General features: G+C 59.3%; 1 protein-coding gene across 2 annotated transcripts in view; it reads left to right on the forward strand.

Annotated features, from left to right (window-relative positions):
• PHACTR3 (phosphatase and actin regulator 3) overlaps positions 1-24,580 on the forward strand; it is a 110,097-nt gene that overhangs the window by 43,425 nt on the left and 42,092 nt on the right. For both annotated transcript variants that reach the window (XM_037059996.1, XM_037059997.1), the window contains exons 2-3: positions 21,885-22,046; positions 23,576-23,653. In XM_037059996.1, the coding sequence (XP_036915891.1) occupies positions 21,885-22,046; positions 23,576-23,653 (240 nt within the window). The remainder of the gene's footprint in view (positions 1-21,884; positions 22,047-23,575; positions 23,654-24,580) is intronic.

Genomic DNA, 24,580 nt, shown 5'->3' on the forward strand with positions numbered 1-24,580 from the left:
TTGCGGCCTTTGCCCCCTGCCACAGGTACAGGGCAGGTCTTTCCCAGGTCCAAGCGTCACTTCCCACCAGGCCCTGTCACGTCCTGTCCTCCTAGTCCTCTGGGACACCCCAAGCTGCCTGCTGCTGTCTGCCCTGTGGTCCTGGGTGGCCGTGGGCTCTGTGAGAGCCCAGTTCACCCTCCCTGGTCCCCTGTGTCTGGGCCTTTCCGGGGTGCAGCCAGTGTGGCGGATGGGGGTTGTGGACCCTCAGGGCTGTGAGAGGACCGTGGTTTCCTGTCTGAGATCCAAGCAGGAAGCAGCTTTTTCTCCTCCTCGGGTCACTGAAGCCTCGTGTTGTGGGGGCAGTTCGGGTCCCGGCCCCTTCCCTGGCGCCGCACCCCAGAGCTCTGTCTTTGGCTCCCAGCAGGCCTCTGAGCCGGTACCTTTAGTGATCGATGTGCACCTCGTGACTTGCTGTCTGTCGTGTGCCCAGAGGCCCCCAGTGAGGCCCCGGGAGTCACGGTTTGGTCTCACCGAGCTGGCTGTGTGGTAGGGGCACAGGCCCCCCGGGGTCTTGGCAGTGTCCCAGGAACAAGGGCCAGGGGGGCTGCTTCTGCGGTCAGGGCATGAGCTGGATGATTCCAGAAGGAACAAAGGAAGTGAGAGCCGGAACCGGATCAGATCGTGCCAGGAAGGGGGCCCTTCCACAAGGGGGTATCTCAGTGGTCTTTGCTGGGAGGACAGATTGGGGTGAGGGTGTCGTGGGTAAGAAAATTGGACTTTCCCCCAGGAGCAGGTCCTTTGCAGTGTCCATCTGCCCTTGTCACGTGTCCTGGCAGAGCCTGGTCTCTCCCTGTTGGACGCCTGCTTGGGGTGTGAGCAGGTGTGGCTCTCGCCTGGCTCTGTCGCTCATCCCGCCCCGGACTCTGAGCTCACGGGTGGGGAGCGTCGCGCTCTCTGGAGGCAGAGTGGCTGTTCATCTTTCAACGTTGCCTGTAGTGACTTTTGTCATTTTTACATACATCCTGATGTGTAGTGAAGTTGTCGTTTTTTTTAAATTTATCTTTAGAGGGGAAGGAGAGAGGGAGAGAAACATCAATGTGTGGTTGCCTTTTGTGCATCCCCTGCTGGGAGTTGGCCTGCAGGGAACTGGACTACAACCCAGGCCTGTGCCCTGACTGGGAATCGAACCGCAATCCTCTGGTTCGCAGGCCCGCGCTCAATCCACTGAGCTACACCGGCCAGGGCTTGAAGTCGTCGTTTTTGCATGTGCGGATTTGCCGGATTCTCTTCCCTCGGTGGGTCCTGAGCCGCACGGCATGGTTAGAAAGGCCTTCTCTGCTCCGAGATTGCTGTGTCAGTTGTTTTACTCTTCACACTTCCGTTTCTTTTAAACGTCCACGGTTGTGATGAATCTGGAATTAATTTGGATGTAAAATGTGGTCAGAACCAACCTGCTTTTATTCTGGTTTCCTGTGGATTGCCCCATCTCTATTTGGGGAGCAAGCCCACCCTCTCTGGGTTTTCATAGCCTTCTTTATAAACACGTTGAATTCTGTGTGATCTCAGGTTTGTGTCGGGACCCTCCTTTTCGAAATCTGTCTCTTGTTGCAACCAACCCATATTTTTCAGTTATCACTGTTTTATGTTTTAATAACAGCTAAGTTTGTTCTCCTTGTGTCTTATCCCTTCCATCTTTTTCCGGTTCTTTTTCCCCCCTTGAATGCTAGCTTATTTGCTGTATGTCTTCCTATGTCTGGTGACTTCGGCAGGATTTTAGTCATAGGAGTTCCTGGGTTCCAGTCTGGAAGGCTGTTCAGAGAGCCTTCTCGCTGTCTCGTTTTCTAGAGAACACAGTGATTTTACCAAAGTGGCGCTGTGAGCTGGTGGTGGTGACAAACCAGGAAACCCCGCACTCCTTCCCCGCCCCCCACCCCTGATCCCCGCCCCCCAGCCAGAACCGCCAGCTCCCCCGATGTTCTTCCCACTGCCGAGGAGGAGGAGGCGTTCAATCAGCGCAGGACCCAGCGTGCCCCCTGGGGTTCAAGTCCGCTCTTCGCATCAAGCACCGCCTTCTGCAGTGTTGCTCTTAGAGGACAGGTCGGGGCTGGGAAATTCAGCCCAGATTCCCGGTTTGCTGTTATGTTCTGGGTAAAGCTGCATTGTAACCAGTGCCGCTTCCTGCCCCAGTGGCAGAAGGGAGCTCTGTGAGAGGGGGTGGCTCCACTGTACTGGGGGAGCTTACAAGGACCCAGGGCCCGGTGCTGAGCAAGGAAGCGATTGGCGTGAAAACCGGCCTGAGGAACAGAGGCCTTACGAGTGTTTGCCCAGCGGGGCCGCGGGCGTGGCGTCGCAATGGGGAGAACTGGGTGAGAGTCAGAAGGTCACCCTGGTCCAGCTCTGGAGCCGTCCTGTGTGTGCTGGCCCTGAGTTAGCATTGGCTTATAATAGCTTCTGGCTGACTGCCCGGTGGTGATTTGGACTGTCCCTTGCTGGAGGCCGGGCCGGGTGGCCTGGTCATGCGTCTGCCCTGGTGTCCGTGACCTCCAGGAGAGGACGGCAGGCTGAAATGGAGGCTGCCGATGCTTGAACTCACATTTTTGGACAACGGTGCCTGGTGCCATTCCCCGCACTCGCCACAGACGAATGGACCCTTTAGCCCTCCAACAGCCCTTTGTGGGAGGTGCTGTTTTTAACCCCGTTTTACAGATGAGAAAACAGCTCCACAGGGGATGACAGTCACCCATTGCCCACAGCTTCCCTCTAGGACCTAGGCAAGTGACAACAGGAGCAATGTCAGCCACAGCCCAGAGTCCAGCTTCACAGACGTGGTCAGCTCCTGGTCGGCTCCTCACACGTCTTTCCTGTTCTCAGCATGCACCTGCCAGTTGCCTGGGCACAGTCAGAATCACGCTGTTAATGCCGCAGCCTGTGTGTTCAATCCGAGGCTCCTTTGTGAGCATTTTTGTGCGGCTGTCTCACTGAGCACACGTCACTGGGGCTGGTGTGTTTCCTTTTCCCTCTTGAACTCAGTTTCTGCTGAGAAGATGGGGGTCAGCGTGACATCTGCATCCTAGGGGGGTTTGTTTTGCGTTGACCTGGGGTGGTTGATTGCCCTTGGCTCTGCCCAGTGCCCATCGGCTCCAAGTTTTCATACAGGTGTGTGTGGGAAAGAACACTCCGCTCGGTGACTGGGAAGGCCCTTTGCAGAGAAACGCTTCACGTGCTTCGGTGCTGCAGAAGATGAAATTATGTAGGGGGTCAAACGGGGGCCTCTTTCGGATCCCCGAAGTGTTCCACGTGACGGGCTGGCTGGCAGTGACAGAAACCAGCCGACGGGCTGCCTGACTGAACGAGCCACCGGCTCCCAGGGCCCCCAAAGGGCAGCACCAGCGTCAGCAGAGAGCTGCCCCCAGATTCCACCTTCCTGGGGGCCGGCCCATCTCTGGGGTGGGGGGCTGCCCACTCTTCCCCGGTGGCCGCGTGTGGCGGGAGTCCGCTTGTGCGGGTGGGTTGTGCTCTCTTGTCTCGCTGGGGTGCTTTTCTGCCGCAGTGGGGTTGGGCATTTACAGGCGGGGCGTTCGCATGCCGGCCCACCCTGCTCGGAGGGCCTGGTGGCGACGTGGGGACTGCTGCGGGGCTGCCACTGCCCTGGCTCAGCGCTGCTGGCTGCATGGGTGGCTGCCTGCGGAGACTGTGGCCAACGGCCTTTGACGAGAGCTGGCCAGCATTTGGTCACTAGGGGTTGACGGGACACCCAGCCGTCCTTGAGGATACCTGGCTGTGCCCATGGGCGACCTCAAACACCAGTGAGTTCTCTCCCAGCCATTCTTTCCCTGAGTCAACTCTGGGATGCGGGAGCACGTCAGGCTTTCCTGCTGCGTGGTCACCGGGTGGGGGAGTGCTGAATGTGTTGGCAGTCAGTGCAGAAAAATGACCCAGAATGGAGCAGAGGGTCCTGGGGTCCATCCCAGGTGTTCGGGCAGGGGCAGACGGGCTGGGTAATGCGGCGAGTGAAGGCAGAATCAGTAACAACCCTCCTGGGGCCCAGGAGGCTAGTGCGGCTCAGGTGTTACAAGGCGGAGGCGAGGATGGTTGGGGTGGCGCCCAGGCGTGCCCTGGGGCCCAGCAGCCTGCTCCGCGTGTGGCGACCGGGGTGCTGTAGGGGGTCCTCCTCAGTGTGCAGTGCCACATTTCAGTGATTGTGCAGGAGCCTGAGCTCAGGACCCTCGTGGACCTGCTGCGATGTCACTGTGAGAGGAAGAAGGATGTGCTCCTTTCACCGTGGCCCAGGCCACCTGTCTCCCTGTCCTTACAGTCAAAGGCACCTGCAGATATCGGTGGCAGGGAGAGGACTTTGGGAGCCAGAGATGTGGCTCCACCCACACTCCACCCTCTTAGCCAGGGCACAACCGCCAAGTCCCCCACCCTGTCTCAGGTGGTGGCCATCGTTCTCAGGGACCCACCAGGACCGGGGACATCATCACCCAGCATTGAGGCCAAGAGGAGCAAAGGTTAGAAGGAAGAGAGGGGAAAAGAAAAAGGGCGGGACACTTTTCACCCAAGAGGTTTCCAAGCAAAATTTACATTCAGTGCCCTGGCCAGGTGCTCAGTGGGTTGCAGTGTGGTCCTGTACAACCAAAGGGTCATGGGTTCAATTCCCGTCCAGGGCACTCACCCAGTCGGAGCTGTCCGAGGTGCTGCGTCATACACTGCCGGCTGCAAGTGGATCTTCTAATGGAGTGTTAGTCTGGGACCAGGTTTTTTTCCCCTGTGTGTTTGATAAGAATTAAATTGTCCCACTCTGGCCCGTCCGAGCTGCAGGATGTTGCAAGCAGAACCACAGCGCCTGGGAGGTCCGTGCAGAAACGAGACTGTCCCAGGCGCACCTGTGTTCCTGCCGATCCTGTTTCCCAAGACCAAGGTGAGTTCCAAGGCCACGTCTGAGGTATGAAAACATCAAATTCCCAGACCATTATGTAGAAAGGAATGCCCCTCCTTATTTTTTATGGGCCCTGAGGACTCCGAGAACAGAAGCTTCCCAAACGGAGTCGGGGAAGGGTGGGGGCTGAGCCCAGGGGCTGTCGTCCGTACCTGTCCCCAGCTGTGCCTGTCCCCGATCCCCTGGGGATCTCCAGGACACAGCAGGGCTTCCTGTGTTGTTCTCTTAGGTCTGGGGACCAGCATGGTGTCCTCTAGATCCAGGGCCAAGACGGGCAGGGAATGCAGCCCAAAACAGCGACTCCAAACCCAGAAATCGCTGATTGCTGAGCATCTCCGAGCCCTTCCCGCCCCACAATCTGAGAAGACACCCCCGCCCCCACCGTGCACTGTGACCCACAAGGCTCCTGGTTCTGCTCCCTCCCACCTCTTCCACGTTAGGACCCCTTTCCAGTCTCCGGAGAGGCCTGCTATTACATTGGTTCTGGCGAATGTTTTTCCCCATTCTTATATCTGTTTTTAAAAATATTTGAATGCATAATGCACGCCTGTGATGAACAATTAGGTCGCATGAGAAGGTGTATGTTGCCAACGTGAATGCTGTTACAACTGTCACCTATACTTTTTATTGGGTGGCGGAAAGTGTCCCCCTAACCTTATTCTCCAGTCGGCTGGCTCTCTGTCCCTGAGGCAGCCTCTGTCATGAGTCCCGTCCGTGCGACTCCCTGCAGAGGTGTTTCCCTCCTGTGCGCACAGGTGTGGTTGTGCCCTGGGCCCTGCTTTGACTCCCGAGGGCTTCCCAAGTACCCTGGCATGTGCCTGCCTTCTTGCCAAGATTTCTCATAGGTTGTTCCTGGTCAGTGTCCGCCAGCTTCCTCTCTGGGTGTCTGGTGGTCTGAGGGACACGTGTTGCGAAACATTCTTCCCTGTTGCGCTGTCGGGGGACCTGAGGCGGTTTCCAGACGTGTTGGTATGATCGGCTCTCCAGCGGGTGAGGTCTTACCTGTGTGGGCGTCTCGTTTACTGGAAACACGCTTTGCTGGGTGTGACCGCCGAGTCAGAAGATGGGTGCGTTTCGAGTCTGAGTAGATGGAAACAGTCGATTGAGAGCTGTTTTACACCGATTTTCAATCACACGGAAGTTAGTTGGGACGCCCTTTCCGGACCCCTCACCGAGCTGGGTCATTACAGATTTGAGCAGATGTGTCTGCAAGAGTAGTGCTTGAAAGCGGGAGTCTTTGGGGTTCAGATGAAAGCCACGTTTGCAGTTGAAGCGCTGCAGTGTCTTTCATCTGCTTCCTAGTGCCGGGCGGGGTGAGGCCGCTGAGCGCACAGGAGAGACCAGCCCCCACCGCGGTGCTGGAAGCCAGGGCTGGGTCCCTGCATGCGGTGTTTTCGACCCCTGCTTGCTTGAAAGTGTTACATGTCCTTATATTTAAAAACATGCGTTTTCAAGTCTCACATGCAGGGGTCTCACCACCTGCCCCACACTGTAGAAATGTGGACAGTTACTTATGGTACATTTGAACCTTGCTCACCACCTGCCCGCATCTGGGGCCAGCCTGCGGGGTGGCAGGCAGTGGGCCGAGGGCCTTGCTCCGTCTCCTCCCTTCCCTCCCAGAGGCTCCCTGCGACGTTGGGAAGTGATGGTTTTATTTCCCTTTCACAAACAAGCAATCAGAGGTTGAGAGAGATGGAGGTGGCAGAACCAGGGAGCCCAGACATCAAACAAAGGGTCCCACTGTCCCTGACTGGTCACCCTGTTGCCGGGCGGCTGCCCCGATGCCCCTGACTGCTGGTCTCTGGGCCCCGGTCACCCTGGGTGTCTGGTTAGGAGATGGGCCCTGGCGGGGTTGAGAGAGACCAGGGTGGATCCAAATGGATTACACAAACTATGAAGTTAACTCTAAAAAGTTTGTTTGAAGCAGTTTTAAGGTTTACAAAAAAACGCAGAGCTCCCGTAAACGCCTCCCCGGCCGGCTTCTCCTGAGCAACGACTCACAGTAGCAGGAGCTTCCGACGGGCGCTGTGGGTGACGTGCGTTCTGCGGTCTTGATGAACACAGCGCCCCGTGTCCACCTTGTGGTCTCACACAGGCGAGTGTCACTGCCCCAGAAGTCCTCTGAGCCCCTCACCCGTCCCTCCTCCCTCCGTCTGTCGTCGTCTCTCTAAGCCCCGGCAGCCTCCTGTCGTTCACTGTCTCTGTGGTTCTGCCTCTTCCAGGACGTCACAGAGTCGACACCACATGGGTGTGCCCTGTTCAGGCGGGACGCCTTTTTCTCACGTCCTCCCGAGTTTGGACAGCTCGATTTTCCTTGTCACTGAATAATAACAGTCCATCTGGAGGCATCACAGCTTGTCCCCTCACCTGTTCAGGGTTGTTGCATCCTGAAAACGGGTTGCTTACGATTTCCGGCACGTGGCCTCTCACGTTTTCAAAGGGGTTAGAGTTCACATGGCGATCTCGCTGCCCCTGGCGTGTCACCCAGGTGCTCCCATGACCGGAGCCTTCCCCCCATCCCCCCGTCCCCCCGTCCCCCCACCTGGCTTCATCTAGCCTGTCTCCTCCCTTCCCTCCTGGCCACTCCAGCCGCTCCCCGTTCTCCCGCAGGACACCCCGGTCCCCGCATTCAGCACCTGCGTGTGCTCCTCCTTCCGCCACCCAGAAAGCTGTGGCCCAAGTCCTCTGCCTGCCCAGGTGGCAATTCAAGCAATGCCTCCTCTGAGAAGCCCTCCTTGACCCCTTTCCGGGAGTACACACCCACCCAGTGATCCTCTACCGCAGACTCCTGGTCCTGTTTCCTTTGTCATCCGTCTCCCCACGGAGGGAAGGACCACGCTAGCCACACCTGCTAGCCCTCGAATGACACACCTGGGGTCACCTCGGTGCAGAGGCCCACAGAATGACCGTGGGGTGAACGGATGATCACCCTGATGACCTCAGCTCTGCGCTGGTCACATTCATCCACGAGGAAGGAGACGAGAGCCCGGTGTTGGCAATGTGTGCCGTGCCGCAGGCAGCTTGGGTGGGACCAGGACATGTGTTCGTCCCCCTCTCGCTAACGGCAGAGCAGGGGGGATGGGCTGCAAGGATCGGTCTCAAAGAGACCCTGTTTCGAAGGCTCCGTGTCTTCTCTCTTCCTTTGTCTGGCCTTTGAAAGCGCCTCTGTCCTCCAGCCCTGAAGGGCAGCTGATCGGCACCACGGTAGGTTCGTTTTGAGCTGGTCTTGACGTTTACTGACACAGTCTGCGTCGTCGTCTTGTTGGTACCGAGGGGCCTGAGCAGCCTTTTCCTGGTGTAGTGAGTGGTCCACGGTCGGGGACTGTTCGAAGGTGTTTTTACGAGGCCGTTTAGTCACAGGGGATCAGCCGCTCATTTCTGAGTCATGCATTTGTTTCTAGGCCAAGCCTTTTGGAGGGTGGTTCAGATTTTCCAAATTTGGTAGGTGGGCCTTGTTTCAGGTGCTTTCTCTTCGCAGGCCTCTGCTGTTAACCAAGGAAGTGATCTGGGGGAGGGGTCGGGGGGGAGACTCGGGTGCCCCCAGGCAGCGGGAGGAGGGTTGCTCCTCGCACCCCGGGAGGTGCTTGTGTCTCTCCCTGGGGAAGCACTGTGGCCCAGGTGCGAAGTGGCGAGGGTTTTAACCAAAGTCTCATTTCTGAAAACGTGACAAGTGAACGATGGAAACCTTTTTACGTAAACGTAAGAAAGAAAATTCCTACCCAGAGTTCTTCATATATCATTAGCTTTGTGGTGTAATTTCTTCATGTGCGTGTGTGATCCCATCAGGCTGTAAACTCCAGCCGGCAGACCCCTGCCTCTCGCTCGCTCCCCACCGTGTCCGCCCTGGGAAGACGCCCAAGGCCACTGAAAGGACTGCTGGTGGGGGGTGTGGGTGTCGCATCTTTTGAAGCAAAATGTGGATAGTTCTGTTTAGTTTTGCATCCTGCTCTTTTTACTTAAATTCCTCATTTTCAACAGATTTACTTGAAAACACGGTTCTTAACACCGAAAGTCATTTAGTTGTGTGGAAAGTTTTGTTAGAAACCCCCGCAGACTGGGGTCTTGGAGACCATCTTCAGGAGTGGGCTTCTGGGGAGGACGGGCATGGGCGGTTCTAGGCTTTCTCATGTTTCTGCCAATGCACTCATCAGAGGGAAGGTGCCAAGCCTCGATCTCATCAGCAGAGAGAGAAGTGATGCCTCAGTTTACCCCCCACAAGCTGTGGTGCGCTGACGGTACTGCCGAAGTTTTGGTGTGTATGTTGCAAATATTTTCTCCACTGAGAAAACAGCACCCTGTGTTTTATTTAAGTGCTGTCTTTGCACGTTTAGAAGTTTTAAGAATTGTCAGGCCAGACGTGCTAGTGTTTTTTCCTTGAGGCTTCGTTAATCAATTTTGTACTTGGGCGTCCGCATCAGCAGGTCAGATACGTAGCTACTCGTTAGCGCTTTCCAGTTTGTGTCTTGGTTTCTTCTTACGTTTGGCCCTCAGCTCTGATGTCCTGATGTGATTTAGGTCAGAGACTCAGCCCCATCCCGTAAATAATCCATTTTTGCCACTGGTTTCAAATGGGTGTTTCATAGTATACTTGCTTTTGTTGTTTATACTTAGTTCTTCTTCAGGACTTTTGTTTACCTGGGTCTGTCCTTTCATTCACTACAGGTTTCTTATATATTTAAATATCTAACCTCTTTTGGCACACATTTATATAGTTTGTGTTAATTATGATTTTGTATCATCGTGAGGAAGTGATGCAGTGAGGTTCTGGAACTGCACCGTGTTTGAAATACTCCTCCTGGGCCCCTCTGAACACCCGGACCCGACCGTCCTTCCCAAGGCCGCTGTGAATGCGGGTGTGGTGGCGATGGCCCCCGGCCCGCTGGCCCGCCCTGGCAGAGACCAGTGGCTCGCTTCCCAGACGCCGGTGCTCCTCGGGCTCCTGCCTGGGTGTCATTAGCGTTAGCGGTCGTTCTGCCTGGGCTGGAAGGGTAACGGAGCCATTTCCCCAGAGCTGTTAAGTGGGGAAAGATGTGTGTGTTCTGCTTTGCCTGTTCCAGGCTTGTTTTGGCTTAGAATGCAGGTGCACACAGGCACACACATGCACAGGCAGCCAGATCGACCAGAGGCCCTTCTGTTTGGGGACCCAGCTGGACAGACGGGGACTCTCCCCTCCCTGCCTGGCTCCTGGGCCCAGCTCCTGGCTGTGTCAGTGTTGCTCTGCAGAGCCTTTTCCTGGGTGCCCCCCCAAAGCTGCCTCCTGTTTTCTGCCTGTGAGGCACGCAGGGTCTTTTTGTGTTTAGTCACAGGTGCAGGGAGGAGTCAGTGATAGGTCCTCGGAACCAGGTCCCGGGTGTCCCACAGACGCTGAGTCCAGCCTGTGGCACAGACCACGTGTGTGGGACTCCCCCTCGGTCTGCCCTGGGTCTGGGTTGGTTTCCACTTGCAGCAGACGCCCCACGAGGCAGCCCGGGGCCATGGAGGGCCTGAGGCTCGCAATCCCCAAGCCCAGCCGTCCAGACTTCACATAGGAGGCACATGTCAGTCCTGCCTGAGTCTCATGGCCTTGCTCAGTCATACATCTACCCTGGAGCCAGTCACTCTGGCCAGTGATAGTGACACTCTGATTCAGCAAGGCGTGGGGTCATGTGTCTGCAGGGTCACGGTGTGGGCAGGCGGGTGGGACGTTAGTCAGGGTTAGTGGGATTCATGCTGCTCTAACAACTCAAACATTGAGGGGCCCACACCCACGACCTTCACTCCCCCCTGATTCCGTGCGCTGACCAAGGACGGCCAAAGGACCCTGTGTAGCACAGCCAGCTTGGCAGGGGCTGCACCCCATCGCGTGCCTCGGGGGGCCCTGCTGGCAGGACACAGGGACGTGGAGAACTGTGTCGTGGCTCGTGAAGTGCCCTCCTGGAGCAGAACATGTCCCTTCCACTCATCCGGTCAAAGCAAGTCAGCTGTGCCAGCTGCCTTCAGCAAGGTGGGGGTGTGACTTGTGTCCCCAGGGGGGCCACTGAGCAGCTGTGAACAATGCTAGTCTGAGATAGGCTGGCCTGCCGGTCCCCAAATACTCAGTTCCTTCCCTTCCTGAGGGAATCAACCCTGAATGCCAGCCAGNCGTGGCTCGTGAAGTGCCCTCCTGGAGCAGAACATGTCCCTTCCACTCATCCGGTCAAAGCAAGTCAGCTGTGTTAGCTGCCTTCAGCAAGGTGGGGGTGTGACTTGTGTCCCCAGGGGGGCCACTGAGCAGCTGTGAACAATGCTAGTCTGAGATAGGCTGGCCTGCCGGTCCCCAAATACTCAGTTCCTTCCCTTCCTGAGGGAATCAACCCTGAATGCCAGCCAGTGACAGCGTGCAGCACATTGTCCGGAGTGGGGACTCGCCTCTCTGTTGTGTTCCTGTGTGACTCCCGGGGTTCAGGGACTTAGGACAGCCTTTCCAGCCCTTGACTTTGCACACTTGTTCCAGAGGGACGGGGGTCTGCATGGCGCTCCCCACGCCCGTTGGCTCTGTCACTAAGGGCAGAGAGTGGTGCTGCCGTCGCCTTGGAGGCCGGAGCCCAGTGCTCTCTTCTGCCCAGCTTTTCCATCTGGTCCCATTGGGAAGGGGGCCGCGAGTGCTGTGTTGGTGGCAGAGTTCCAGCAGGAACCGAGCCCCAGGGTCCGTGGGCCCACCTGCCTGGACCATCTGCAAGGTGCGTGTGCCTGGAGGGGGCAGAAAGAAAGGCCAGGTGCTGCCTGATGGCACCCGCCTTACTCTGGTCGGGGTGTGAGGCTGTAGGGAAAAGTCTCCCCCAAACCACCCCAACCACGTTCCCCTCTGCATTGGTTTCATCGCACATGGAGACCTTGGTTCGACCTCCGTCGGGCGGGTCTGCACAGGATCAGCGTCTCTGGTGGGTGGGGGGCGGGGTTTGAGTGCTTTGCGCCAGCACCACACGCTGCCCTGACCCTGAGCAGCACAGCACCCCCCCCCACCCCGCTTGGCAGAGCCTGCATTTTAAACAGATGTCGGTGTCCTTCGGCCGTGTGTCTGTCACGTGCTGCGAGCCGCTGTTTGGGGTGGAGTCCCGTGTTCGGCCTGTCCTGCCTCCTGCTGTCACCGGAGAGCCCCGCCACCCCGAAAGGGACAGGGATCACGTTGCTCACCAGGGCCACTCCTCCTCCTCCAGACGCGACACTGTCACCATGTCTTGGGAGACTTAACGTGTCAAAGTGTGCAGTGCGGGGGGGGGGGGGCTTTTTAATTAATTCGTTTTTAGCCCTCTGTGATGCCAGGTGAAAAAATTGCTAATGGGCCTCCCCTGAGCGCTTTTGGGCAGACGGGCGGCACGATGCGGCGAACTTTGCTTTTTCCTCGTCGTGAAGGGGCATTTTCTCCCTTTACTTCTCTTCCCGAGGTGAGGTCAAACCTGCCACCTCCTGGGGGGCTCTAACTGGGTCTTGGAGCCTCAGTCTGAAGGACGCAGCAGTCCCACCTCCCGGACACACTGTGGAGTCTCACATGGAGCCCCCGAGTCTGCCTGGTTCTGCGGGGGAATGGGTCCGGCTTGCACTGCGTGTGTGTGTGTGTTGGTAGCTGGTTTCTCCCCTGGTGTCCTCATGGGTGTGACTGGTGTGAGCATGGGCCTTGTCACATATCATGGTTGGGGACCTTGAGAAAGCTGGGGAGGCCTGGGAGCTGCCTGGGGTGCAGGGGAGCCTGCCCCGTGATTCTGCCCTGATCCGTGGGGGGTGGGCAAGACACGCCGTCTCTCTACCTCGGTGGGATTGTTCAATCAAGAAATGTTGGGAGATGGGTGGTACTGAATCCCCACGTGAAACCAGCCCAGCCACGAGATGGCGATTCCAGGTCCCCACGTCCCTGTGTCCTCACCTACACTTGCATGTTGATTCCCAACATAGGTGCCCTGTGAGAGTGCCCCGACCCTTCCTGCCCCATGAGAAAGGGCGCCGTGAGGGTCAGACGTGCCCCCCACCCCGCTCTCATTGGTGGCTGGTGTTTTTGGTGTAACTTCCTTTACCTGACGGACGAGAAGGGGAAGGACTCCTGAGGCCAAGCCCCAAGTGTTCCCGTGCACTCACTTTCGACAAGGCGTTGAAACCACCACAGGGGACTAGTGACCAAGGACTTTCAGCACTTTGTGTTTTTGAAGGGAGGTGGAAAGTAATGCCTTTTACAGAGGCATTTCATGGGGAGACTGGGGTCACTTCGGGGGCCCCCGTCTCCGAGGTGTGCGAGGAGCAACCGGGCAAGGCATTTCTCTGAGGGTGCTGGTCTGGGCCCCCGGGGTGGGTGGGTGGGTAGTGGGGACCTGCAGGAATCTCCTTCACCTGCTGAGGTTGGAAGCCGGTGTCCACAGGGCCATCAGCCTGGGCCAGGCGACCCTGGGCTGGTCACTCAGCCTTCCCAGACTGCACTTGTCTCCGCCTCGAGGCTCCCGATAGGGCCGCAGGCGGGGTGAGTGGGCAGTGAAGACATCTGGGGAAAGGAGCAAGGAGCCCCTTGCTGTGGGTTTGCACATTGTTTTTTACAATGAAAAGCGCTCGGCCCGGCTTCTCCTTCTCATCTGAGCTGGAGTCAGCTCTGTAGGAAATGGGCCCAGTCCCCATCACGAGCTCTCACACAGCTCTCTGTCCCCACAGTGCTCACCTGGCCGGCACACTGCACCTGTGCACGCGATTCGTTGATGTCCAAGCCCAGGTGGGCGGTGGGCTCAGTGAGCGGGGTGCCACGTCCAGTTCTCACTCGCATCACCCCAGCAGCCTGCACAGAGCAGCAGGTTGTCTTAGTGTGGGCGTTTTGCCAGGTGACCCCGGGCTGAGGGTTAGAGGGCAAGTAACTCATAAGAAAGTGCTCCCGGGATGAACGGGTAGCAGACCAGGGAAGGGAAGGGGGCCAGGGTTGGGGTACAGGGGGTGGCTGTGGTCTGGTCCTCAGGGCACTTGGGGTCTGACCCCCACAGGCAGCCGTGGGGTCAGACTTTGTCACACACGGAAGCCAGGGCTGGGCTCTGCTTATGTGATGTCGGTCAGTGGCTCAGGCCAGCATCCCATGAGAGCTGCAGGTTAGCACATGTCCCGTGTTCTTCCTGGGCTCCAAGTCCTGCCCTGCGGGACAGGTTGCCACCTCATCCAGAGTTTGCGCAGTTTCTGATGAGCTCTGACAAGAGGGCAACATTCAATTATCAGCCACAGTGGTGCGTGCGTGCGTGCGGCGGTTGTGGGCCGGGCCTCACTTCCACTCCCCACAGCCCGGGGCTGTGAGACGGGCCGCCCTCCCAGACCTCCCCCCCAGACCCCTAACTTGAAGCCCGTTTCAGAGTCGCTCACTGCACGAGAGTTGATTCTTCTGGTTCATTCAACTCTGCAGGACTCGTGGTCCTGATGTATATGTAGGTTGTCGTGTGGCCTCCTGACCAGCTCTCTGGATGCTGTACCCTAACAGCAGGGGTGGGAGCTGAACCCCAACAGCAGGGGGGCCTTGAGGGAAGTTCCGAGTGATAAGTTCCACCTGCAGGGCCAGGTTCCCAGGACGGCCCCTGGCACCGGCTGGCTTTGAAGCGTGCGGTGGAGCCTCGCCAGTGTGCTGGGCTGTGTCCACCTCAGTCTTTGCTTCTGTGACGGCCACTAGGGGAGCTAGGGCCAGGACGGGGCCTGTCACTCTGAAGTAAGCAGCCGTGACAGCAGCAGAAGCACAGGCCCCCAAACCTGGTGCCCTCTGCTCTGTGCTTCGGGTTCTCGGTGAGCAGCCCCGAACCAGCTCCTGAGCGACCAAGGGAGGCAGAGCCGGGTGGAGCACTGGGCGGCGAGACAAGCCCGTCCCATTCACAGAGAAGCCGGTGTCACGCACGGAGAAACGTGCCTTGTTCTGGGAGCACCATCAGTCCCTGGCCAGCCCGACTCCCTGTGCATGGAGTCTCCCCTTACGGAGACAGAAGAGTCGCCAGTGCCCCTTCCTTTGGGCTCTCAGATACCTGCTGAGCCCTGGCCGGGCCTGCCTGGACTCTGTCTTAGAGCCTGGAGAGTGGGTCACACAGGATGCTCTTGGTCTCTGCTTTCCTGGTCACATAGCCAAGATGGACATTAAAGTGACGAACACACAAGTCGCCAGCTAATTATAAACTGCCCTGAAGACTAGGGTGGGAAAAAATAACAGGAAACCTAGATGGGCATGGAGGATAGGGCTGTAAGGGATGAATAGGAGCTCATCAGGGAAAAGTGTTGCTTCCAGAGGCATTGGCATGGGAGGCAGCCCTGTGGTGGGAGAGAGCTTGGTGAGTCAGGAGCAGAAAAGAAGCAATCGGAGCATGGGGGAGGGACATGGCATGAAACAAGCTCAAGAAAGCAGAGGTCAGGGCTCTGGGGTCACAGTCGGGGCTCTGTGTCTCATCTTGAAAGCCACTGTGGCATCAAGTGGGTCAGTGGTGCCAGGCCCTGCCTGCTTCGTGGGGCGGGATTAGCAGCTACAGAGTTGGGTGGGGAGATGCTGGGCCAGGGCCCCGGGTTAATGTAGGCATGGGCACGAAGGTGAATCAGGGTGAAACACGGCTCCTCCTCCCCCGCTTGGTTTGTGTGTCCATGGCCTCATCTCCCTGAAGACATTTCTGAAGGCACCATGTGAGGCAGGAGCTGGCCAGCGAGGGCCCACGGACCACATCCACCCACCACTAGCTTCTGTGAAATACTGTCCAGTGCAGCCCCGTCACCTTGCCGCAGCTGCGGTGCCGGGAGGTCGTGGCAGAGTCCAGGTGTTTGCTTTTGGCCCTTTCCGGAAACACCCACCTGTGTCTGACGGAAGCAAACCACGTGTGGGACACCTTTCGAAAGCCCAAACCTGTTGGTGCAGAGCCCTCCCAGCAGTTCAGATGTGTTTGATGCCTCTGAAAAGTGCTCAAGTGAGCACATTGTAAAAAATCCACGTTTGTCCGCAGGCTCTGACTTGCACAGCAGCTTTGGACAGGCCGGTGGGCTGGGACCCGGCCTCGGCGCTATCTGTCTGAACCAGTGCCCCCGAAGCTTCCCAACAGGATGCGTTACGGCGTGTCCGTGCTCGGGGACACCCCTTTTTCTCCCTGGCAAATAGGACCTTTAGAGGGATGTCTGCAAAAATGGCTTTTCATCTTTGCAAAGTCCGGGTGTCTTGCAGAGCACTTTTAGGAGAATTTCCACACGTGCAAATACCTGTGTCCTACTAAGGCCCGTAACAGGGAAGAGCCAGGACCAGGCTGTGGTGCAGCCCCTCTCCAGGTTCAGCCTGTGCCTCCCCTGTCCCCGACCTGGTCACCCCACACGCCCGCCCGTCCGCCCCCAGACCACCGATTCTCTGAGCCGAGCTGCCTGTCACTGGGAGGACTGGCCATATGTCTGGCAGGCACCAGGGACTGTTGGCAGAACTGTGGGGTTATTACGAAACAGATGGGCCTTCTAGGGAGCCGCACTGTTTTTCCCACTATACGTGTGAGGAGAAAGCCACTTGAATAACATTGCGATTTTTCTGCTGGTGTCCGGAGTGTGCACGACACCCAGCTTTGCAGGCCCAGAGTCAGCGTTCTGGCTGCAGAGCGGCCTCAGGCAGCTGGAAGGCGCTGAGACTCGGGGCACTCTGGGTCCCAACCTCTGCTGAAATCTGTTGTCTTTGAAGCACAGATACTGGGGAGGAGACCGCTCCCTCCCAAACTTGCGTGTCCTTGCCAGGACTTGGCAGGTGCACGCTCACGCAGCTCCATCTTGGGTGCATGCTCCTCCTCTGCCCGACCGCTTTCGTGTGGTTGCTGTGTGGCACCGAGGTGTGAAGAGGGTGTCCTGGTCTATCTGTCCAGGAGATGCTGGCTCAGTGGCTGCGCAGGCGCGCCCACTGCAGGCCCCGTCTGAGCCTTGACGGTGGTACTGGGTGGTGGGGCCCTTCGGGGAAGGCTTTCCGGGTGGACAGTGTCTTCCACCCACAAAGCCTCTCCCCATGCTAGGTCTCCGAGGGACATGCTCGGGGAACTCCAGTACCATTCCCAGACGGTGCACATTGGCTCGAGGAGCCTGGACGCCCGTGCCAGCTGCACGCTCTGCCTGTGGGCTCCCCGCCCTTCACCGGCACTTCCTGGCTGTGACAGGGAGTAGGAAAGGTCTTGCCACCTCCCGGAGCTGTTTGTGCACCGGGAAGAGCTCAGAGGCCTGGCTGGGGCTCTCTGCAGCCTGTACCCCTGTGTTGACAAGACCGGACACGCTGCAGTCTGGGGCCCCGGGCCGGTGAGCCTCAGCCAGGCTCTCCTGTCTGTTTCCTCCTCTGTGTTTCCCAGCACTGCGATGCGTGAGCAGGGAAGGGAGGGAGGTGCCGTCTGTGCTAAGGGCTGCTTAGGTGGCAGCTGGGCCAGTGTAGGAAGTACAGTTCTGCTCGTGGGGGGGCACGGCGGTGACCCAGGTCGTTCTTGGTAACCATTGACTTGCATTTGGGTTTTGTTTCACTTTTTGTGTCTTCGGATCAGTCTTGTTCATGCCTTCACTTTGTCCCTCGGTCCTTTGCAGCACGTACCAGGCATTGTCCCAGGAGCCAGAGGAGGGGTGGTGCTGCTGCCCAGGTCCTGGTCCTCTGCCCCAGGATGGTAGCAGCGTTTTCATCAGGGCCATCAGCACTTACGGGTTCTGCTGGAGCCGCTCTCAGAACTGCTGGAAAGAGCCCGCAGAGCTCCTGGGAAGGCTGCCGCCGCCCAGAGGAGTCTTCTCCCTTCAAATAGGCCGGCCCTTTTCCTGTCCCCTTCCCTGCCTGGCGCCTTAGCCACCAGCTCCTCCCTCCACGACAAGCAGCATGCCTGTGGTCTCCCTCCGTCCTGCATGATTTGCGCCTTCTGTTCAACTCTTGCTGGGTCCCCAGGCCCGGCTCCGACAGCCTGCCCACCAGAGCCGCCTCAGGAGTTTTCGAAACTGCTGCCTCTGCAGCCCTGACCCTCTGCCTGGCTTCTTCCTGGCAAGTCCTCACGCCTTGATTTTCTCTGTGGTCCTCAGGGCTTGTCCATCACCACTTCGTTCCGCCTCCAGCCTGGCCCAGAGCTTTGTCCTCAGAAGACGGCCGCTGGTGCCAGGAGGATCCCTGGGGGGCAGGGGTGGGCTCGTGGGAGGAGGAGAGGTCGTGCTCCGGGTCCCACGTCCCAGCCTGGGGTTTGCCTCTTTCGTAGCTTGAGCCACGTTCGGTAGGTGCCTCACGGTCTCCTGCCTGCTCCGAAGCAGCTGAGCATCTTGCGGGTGGGACTCAGAGCAGCGCTGGCACCCAGCGGCCTCCACCACCACTTGGTGAATGAGCTTGTGAATGAATGAAGGAAACAAGCGAAAGTCATGGCCAGCACTGTCTGAATCAGACAGTAGCTGTCTCCCTCAGGGGCCGGCCAGTCAGCACACGGCACCTGGTGCCTGACGCCGTGCCCCTGTGAGGTGGGGCTCTCCTTCCACTGTGTTTTAGGGCAAAGGTGTCCTGGTGACATGGACAGAGAACATGGGGACGAGCCAGTGGGTAGGAGATGGGATGGGAGAAATGCCTGGCGTCACTAAGGGGTGGACTTTGGAGCCAGATGTGCAGGGCCACATCCTGGCTGCAGCCCTGGCAGCTCCTTGTCCCAGATTGCTGGTTAGGCAGGTGTCTGCTGGAGCCCCTCCCAGGTGCGGGTGTAGTAAAGATGACAGGGACTCAGTGCTGGACAAGGCAGCTGTAGTTCCTGTGCTCTCGGGGCTAACGTCCAGTGGGGAAGACAGATGATGATAATAAACCATACATCCGGGACAGTACCTGGAGCGGTGGCGCCAGTGCTGGGGTGGAGGGTTGGCCTTGTGCCAGGCTTCGGGGATCAGCGCACGAGCTCAGCGGTGGGAGTTGGTATTCTCATGGCCTTGTCCTGGAACATGCCTGACTTACAGGTTTGCAGGATCCTCAATGAGGGACAGGTAGGGTTGAGTGCTGGGGGGAAATGCACCACCTGCCCTGAGCCTGGGGGGACTAGGAGGGGCTGGAGCCCGTGCCTTCAGCCCTGGGGGGTCATGTCAGCAGGGCGCCACCTGCCCCACCCCTCACTGGGGCACCTGGGAGGCCCCGCCTGCCCCACCAATGTGTGCTGCGCCTTCTCACACACTTGGGAAACATTTTCATTAATTAGGTGCTAATGTCTCACAGGCAGCTTCACAGCCATGTCACCCTGAGGGCAGAGCGACCTGCTAATGTGCCGGTGCCTAGGCCCCTCCCCGGGTGGGAAGGGGGTCCTCTGCGGCTCCAGGGAGACTCGGATCCAGAGGCTGGAGCCAGAGGGAGGCCGGCAGGTGCGCCCAGCCCGCCCTTCCCTGTGGATGCAAACGTTGGGGTGCCTGCACGCCCGCCCATGTACGCATACATCTACACACGTAAGCACATGTCTGCCCACATGTGTACATGTTCACATACACAGGTGCATGCCCACCCATGGATGCGCAAGCCCGCATTGTAGGTGCACCCGTATGCACGTTTACACTTAACCCACTCCCGAGGGTGTGGGGGCCACTCCATGCTCACGGGACCCATGCCTACCTCTTGGTCACTCGGATGCCCACGCACACGGTTGGTGGCACGTTCGTGCCCTCTAGGTGTCTATACATAATCCCTTCACTGAAGGGCGCAGCCTCTTTCCTGAAGTTTCGGTTCCTGGGTCGCAGGTCACGGTGTTTAGAGGCCCTCACTGGCCTGGCCCTGGGCCTGAGCCTCCCGGGATGTGAGGGGAGGGCCCGCATTCTTCTTCGGCCTCTGAGGTTGTCTGTTGCCCCTGCGCTTGGGAGTCTTTGCTCCCTGATGAGAGCGGCCCCGAGGGGCCGCTCAGACTGTGCCTGCTGCACAGTCGTCGTCCAGGGTGTGAACAATCGGCCTCTCGGCGCCAACCGTCCCCCAGAGCCCCTTGATGCGTTTTGAGTCAAGTTCCAGCTCCTGCCTGCCTCTCAGCCATGTCCATGGTCTGCACCCGCTGTGTTCTTCCTCTGAGCCCTTGACCTTCCCCTTCCTTTCTCGGGTTATCTAGGCCGCGGTGTCAGCAATGCAGGTAGCAAATACGGTGGGATTTGTGGGCTAACCTGTTGTTTATTCTGTGTGCTATTTCTTTTTGCTTTGGCTGCTAGGAAGCTCGGAACCACATGAGGTCTCTCCCCCAGGATGCTGCGCCCCATCCAGACCCCCCTGGATTTCCCCGCCTGTTCCTTTTGTCTTGAGTGTGCGTGTTTCCCATAGTGGCCCCCACCCTTCATGGAACCCTGCGAGGTGGAAGCAGGAATGCCACGACAGCACTCCGCTGTCCCCAGGCTCATCTCTGTGGGTCTTCATCTTGTCAGAAGAGACCCAAGGCTTGGGGAGACTGGGCCAGTTCTTGGCAAGTAGTGCCCCAAGTGCCTCTAGGACAGCTAGCCCCCTGGGAACAGGTGGCATTGGCTGTGCCACTCCAGCTGGCATCCGTGGGTACGGAGGGAAAGGCGAGGACATCTGGGAATCAAGTGCCTAGGGAAGGGAGGGCCGGCCGCATCCCGCACGCCCAGCATGGAGCTGGGCAAGGAGGGCAGGAGGGGTCCTTAGAGATGCAGAGCCGTCTCCAGAGCTAGGCCTCTCGCCTTGGCGTTCCTTGCTCGGTGAGTTGACAAAACGGTCACTGCCAGGCGTTCCTGTGGAATGTGGAGACCCACTGTGGGGGTGAAGCAGCGCCTCCTGGAGGTGTGGGTCACGGGCCCCGGCCTCTCCTGTCCGACTGTAGGTGGCCACCTTCATCAGTATGACGCTGGGGGCGTCAGTCCAAGATCCTGTGGGGGACTCGGGTCCCCTCACTGACCCTCCCCAGGAGGGGTTTGGGACCACTTGGGCATTTGTGTCTGAACAGCCTCAACTCTGGCTGTCGGGTGGGGGCCAGGAGAGCTGGCGGGGCCGCCCTGCCCTGTTTCACGTGGGTCCGCTCCTCGCATCGCGTCAGTCACGTTTTCTCTGTTCTCGCTCTGGGAAAATAATAGAGCACCTCACATGTATCCCGTGCGAAGCCCATGCCATCCTCTCTCCCAGGAATGCAGCATGCAGGGCGTCCCCTTCCGTGGGGGCCCCGCCGATGTCCCTGGGTATGCCAGCAGGTGCGTGTGTCCAGCCCTGCCCACACGTGACACGTGCTGTGTGTCCTGTGCACCGACTGTCCCACCCAGCAACTCTCCCCGCTGGGCTTTCCGTCTGCTCACGCGAGTCTGCTTTGTTTCCCGTCGACGTGCGTGGGTCACGTAGGTTGGGATGGTGACCCTGCAGAGCCCTGTCCATGGGTGAGCAGGTTGCTGCCACTGTCCTGGGGGCACGTGCATGTCACGTGCTTCCTTGGACCCCTCCTCTCTGTACCCCACAGAGAGTACAAACACCTCGTTTTCTGAACAAGGAAGGAGTCCAAAGTGGCTTTGGTCTGTCCACTCAGGGACTCACTCCTCAGCTGCCCACTGAGGGGCACGGCCAGGTGGGTGCTGCACTGTAGCAGAGCTGGTGCTGAGCGGCCCTTGGGGGTGGGGCACCCGCATTGAGTCCCCTCAGGGGTGGAGGGCCAGGGCTGGACCCTGTCTGGACAGGGAAGGACAGGCTCCTGGAGGAAGGCAAGCTCTGTGCAGCAGCCGAAGCAGGCGAAGTTTGCAGGGCACAAGTGGGGGGCATGGCACATGCAAAGGCCCTAGGGTGGGAGGGGCTTCTTCCCGGAATTCAGTTTCTTCAGCTGCCCTGGCTGAAGGCAAGGTTTGGTGAGGGCCTCCAGTGGGCTGGAGAGGGGCTCACAGAGGGAACTGCAGCCACCCACCTACCCACTCACGAGCTGGTGTGTGGCCCCCATGGGTGCACCTGGCTGATACGCGCCTCCAAGGGCCTCTTGAGCCCTAGGCTCCGGAGAATCAGGGCGGTTCCTCAGGAATGGTGCCGAATGGGTGGTCACTGGAGTTGGCCTTGGTTTTCGTCCTGCAGATGAGATGGACCCCGCCCTCCCAGCGCGCTCGGAATATCTGGTCTCAGGGACACGGACGCCCCCCGTGAGGAGGAACAGCAAGCTGGCCACCCTGGGCAGGATCTTCAAACCCTGGAAGTGGAGGAAAAAGAAAAATGAGAAGCTCAAGCAGACGACCTCTGGTGAGCACGGGGCTGGGGACTGGTGTCACTGCCACTGCATGTCAGTGGCCAGCGCTGTCTTCCTGGCCCACACTGGTGGGCAGGCCACGCTCAGTGGCTTGTGGCAGCCAGGGGCTGCTCAGCCACCTCAGTTTAGGGTCACCTCCCTCCTCAGGTTCTGCAAGGTCCCACCCACCCGGCCAGGACAGGTCAGCGCCCAGACCCTAAGGGCACACGTGTCACCCAGGACCCTGTCACAGAGTCAGGGCCACCTGCAACAAGACCCCGGCTTCTCACAAGCTCTCCTGACTGACCCACTTGAGTCGCAAGCCCCCTGCCCCCAATTTCCCAGTGCTGGGCCCCGGGGCCCAAAGAGCAGCTGGTGATGCGGGCCGGCAGGCCGCAGCTCTGAGCTCTTCCAGAAGGGCCTCCCACCGGGGAACCTGCGTCCCCATGTCCGCACTCAGAGGACCCCGAGGGGCCCCCACTCAGCCCCACCTGCTTCCTTACACTCGGCCTTCCGGCTCTGGGGGCGGTCGGGTCGCACCCCTCACAGTCCATGCTGGGAACCGACCATTAGACTGAACAGCAGGGGGTGGGTGGTGGCTGCAGCGAACCGGCCACAACAGCAAGTAGTGACAGTGTGCTTCTGACCAGGAGGACGCTCAGAGCCGTCCCGAAGGGGTGCTGAGTCGGTTCTGCTCCCCAGTGGGTACCCCCAGCACTTGTCAGTGCCTGGCACGTAGTAGCTGCTCAGTAAATAATTGTGAACAAAGGCGCTGATTTCCGTGTCTTGACCTGTTTGTCCACTGCTGCCGCGGACCTGAAGCTGCGGCAGGTGGGCCGCTCTGTCTGTTGGCGCTGCAGCCGCCTTGGGCAGAGTGCTTGCCTGTACACATGGGCGACCCGCAGGCTTAGCAGCCGGCGCTCTGTCCGTGTCTTTGAAACAGAGGGTCTGAGGACTGCGGAGGTTCGTGTCTGGAAATTGGGTTCAACTGCAGGCAAATAGTGTTTGGACAGCTAGAGAAAAGGGGGAGGACGAGGGTGAGCTGCTGAGTGTTTCCCTCTGGTTCTGGGGGCGAGGACAGGAGGGCTCTCCCAGGGATGAGCCCCTCTGCCACGGCAAGCCTGGGTGCCTGCACTGGGGGTCTGGGGGGTGGGCCTTGGCCCTCCCCCTCCCTGTGCCTGGTGAGTTCTTTGAAAGCACTAACCGGGGGGTGTGGAGGGAGCTCGGGGGAGGGCTGCACAGAGGCCGCATTATGAGCAGAGAGTGCTCAGGATGTGTTCAGCAGCCGATACTAGGAACCGCAGAAGAGTCCCCCCGGGACTGGGGGCAGAGGGAGGCCGGGCTGGGGCTCCTTAATTAAGGAGCGTGTGGCGAAGGGCATCCTGGGGGCAGTGCGGGTCTGCCAGGGGGAGGGTCAGTGGGGAGGCTGGGACTCCTGCGCGCAGCCCTCCCTGGGGGCCGGGCCCCTGACCCCCCTCACCCGCTGCCTCTGTCTGTCTCCCGGACGCTGCGCCCCGGCGGCCCTGCCTGCGTGTGTGTGCAGTGCTGGAGAAGAAGGCGGCTGGCCGGCAGGGTCGGGAGGAGCTCATCAAGAAGGGGCTGCTCGAGATGGTGGAGCAGGGTAAGTGGGGCAGGGGGTGGGGCTGGGGAGCAGGTGGTCCCTCCTGGGAGGCCCTCCTGGGCCCAGGAGCCCTCAGGCAGAATGGAAATTGGGGAAGTCTGGTGTCCTGGTGTGGTGCGGGACCCCCCCAGGTGGGGCCCCCACGGTGGGAGCAGCACCCGGAGTCATGATCCTCGGGCTCGGGCCCCAGAGCCCATCAGGGAGTTGGGCGCCGCCTGCCACGGGGCACAGAGCTCGGAGCCGTCAGCCTCCCGGGGGCTGGCTGACTGCCTCCCTGTGACCCAGGTGCCTAGCTGGTGGGTCGGCCCGCACCCCTGCAGTGGCGGTGGGGCTTTTGTTTTTTGTCACGCCCACACTTTCCATCCCTGATCTGGGCGAGTTACGTGTACTGCCAACGGCGGCTCCTGCTGCCGTCCCCTTGGCTCTGTGCCGAGGGCTGGGCTGGGCGCTGTGCCCACCGCATCCCGTTGTCCTCGCGGCATCCTCAGCTGGCTCGTCCTTACCCACCCCCGCCCAAGCACAGACCAGGAAAGCGGGGGTCCAGGAGGCAGCAGCCAAGGTCACGCAGCCGCAGGACTGAGACGCGGTTCAGTCCCTGGCCTGGAGGTCTTGGTGGAGGTGGTGTGTGGGCGGCCACCTCTGTCTGCCTCTGGCAAACACTGATAAGGATAGGTAGCGTGACTAACTCACTGTGCTTTGATGTCCCTGTCTTTCTCTTCTGGTGATTCCGGGAGGCCTGACCCCAGGACGTGGGTCCTGGTGGGCTTTGTGGTCCCCTGGCACCACTCAGGGTCGGCCAAACCTCCCTCCTGGAGCGGGCGGGGCTCTTCCCTCCGATGGCAGGAATCTGGCTTCGGTGGGGGCAGGGTGGGCTTCTTTCAAAATCCCCATCTCCCCGCTCCAGCCTCCCACTGCGCGCCATGGGTG

The sequence above is a fragment of the Sturnira hondurensis genome, unplaced genomic scaffold, assembly GCF_014824575.4.
Source record: "Sturnira hondurensis isolate 20B ecotype Veracruz unplaced genomic scaffold, ASM1482457v3 Scaffold0011378, whole genome shotgun sequence".
Taxonomy (NCBI): domain Eukaryota; kingdom Metazoa; phylum Chordata; class Mammalia; order Chiroptera; family Phyllostomidae; genus Sturnira; species Sturnira hondurensis.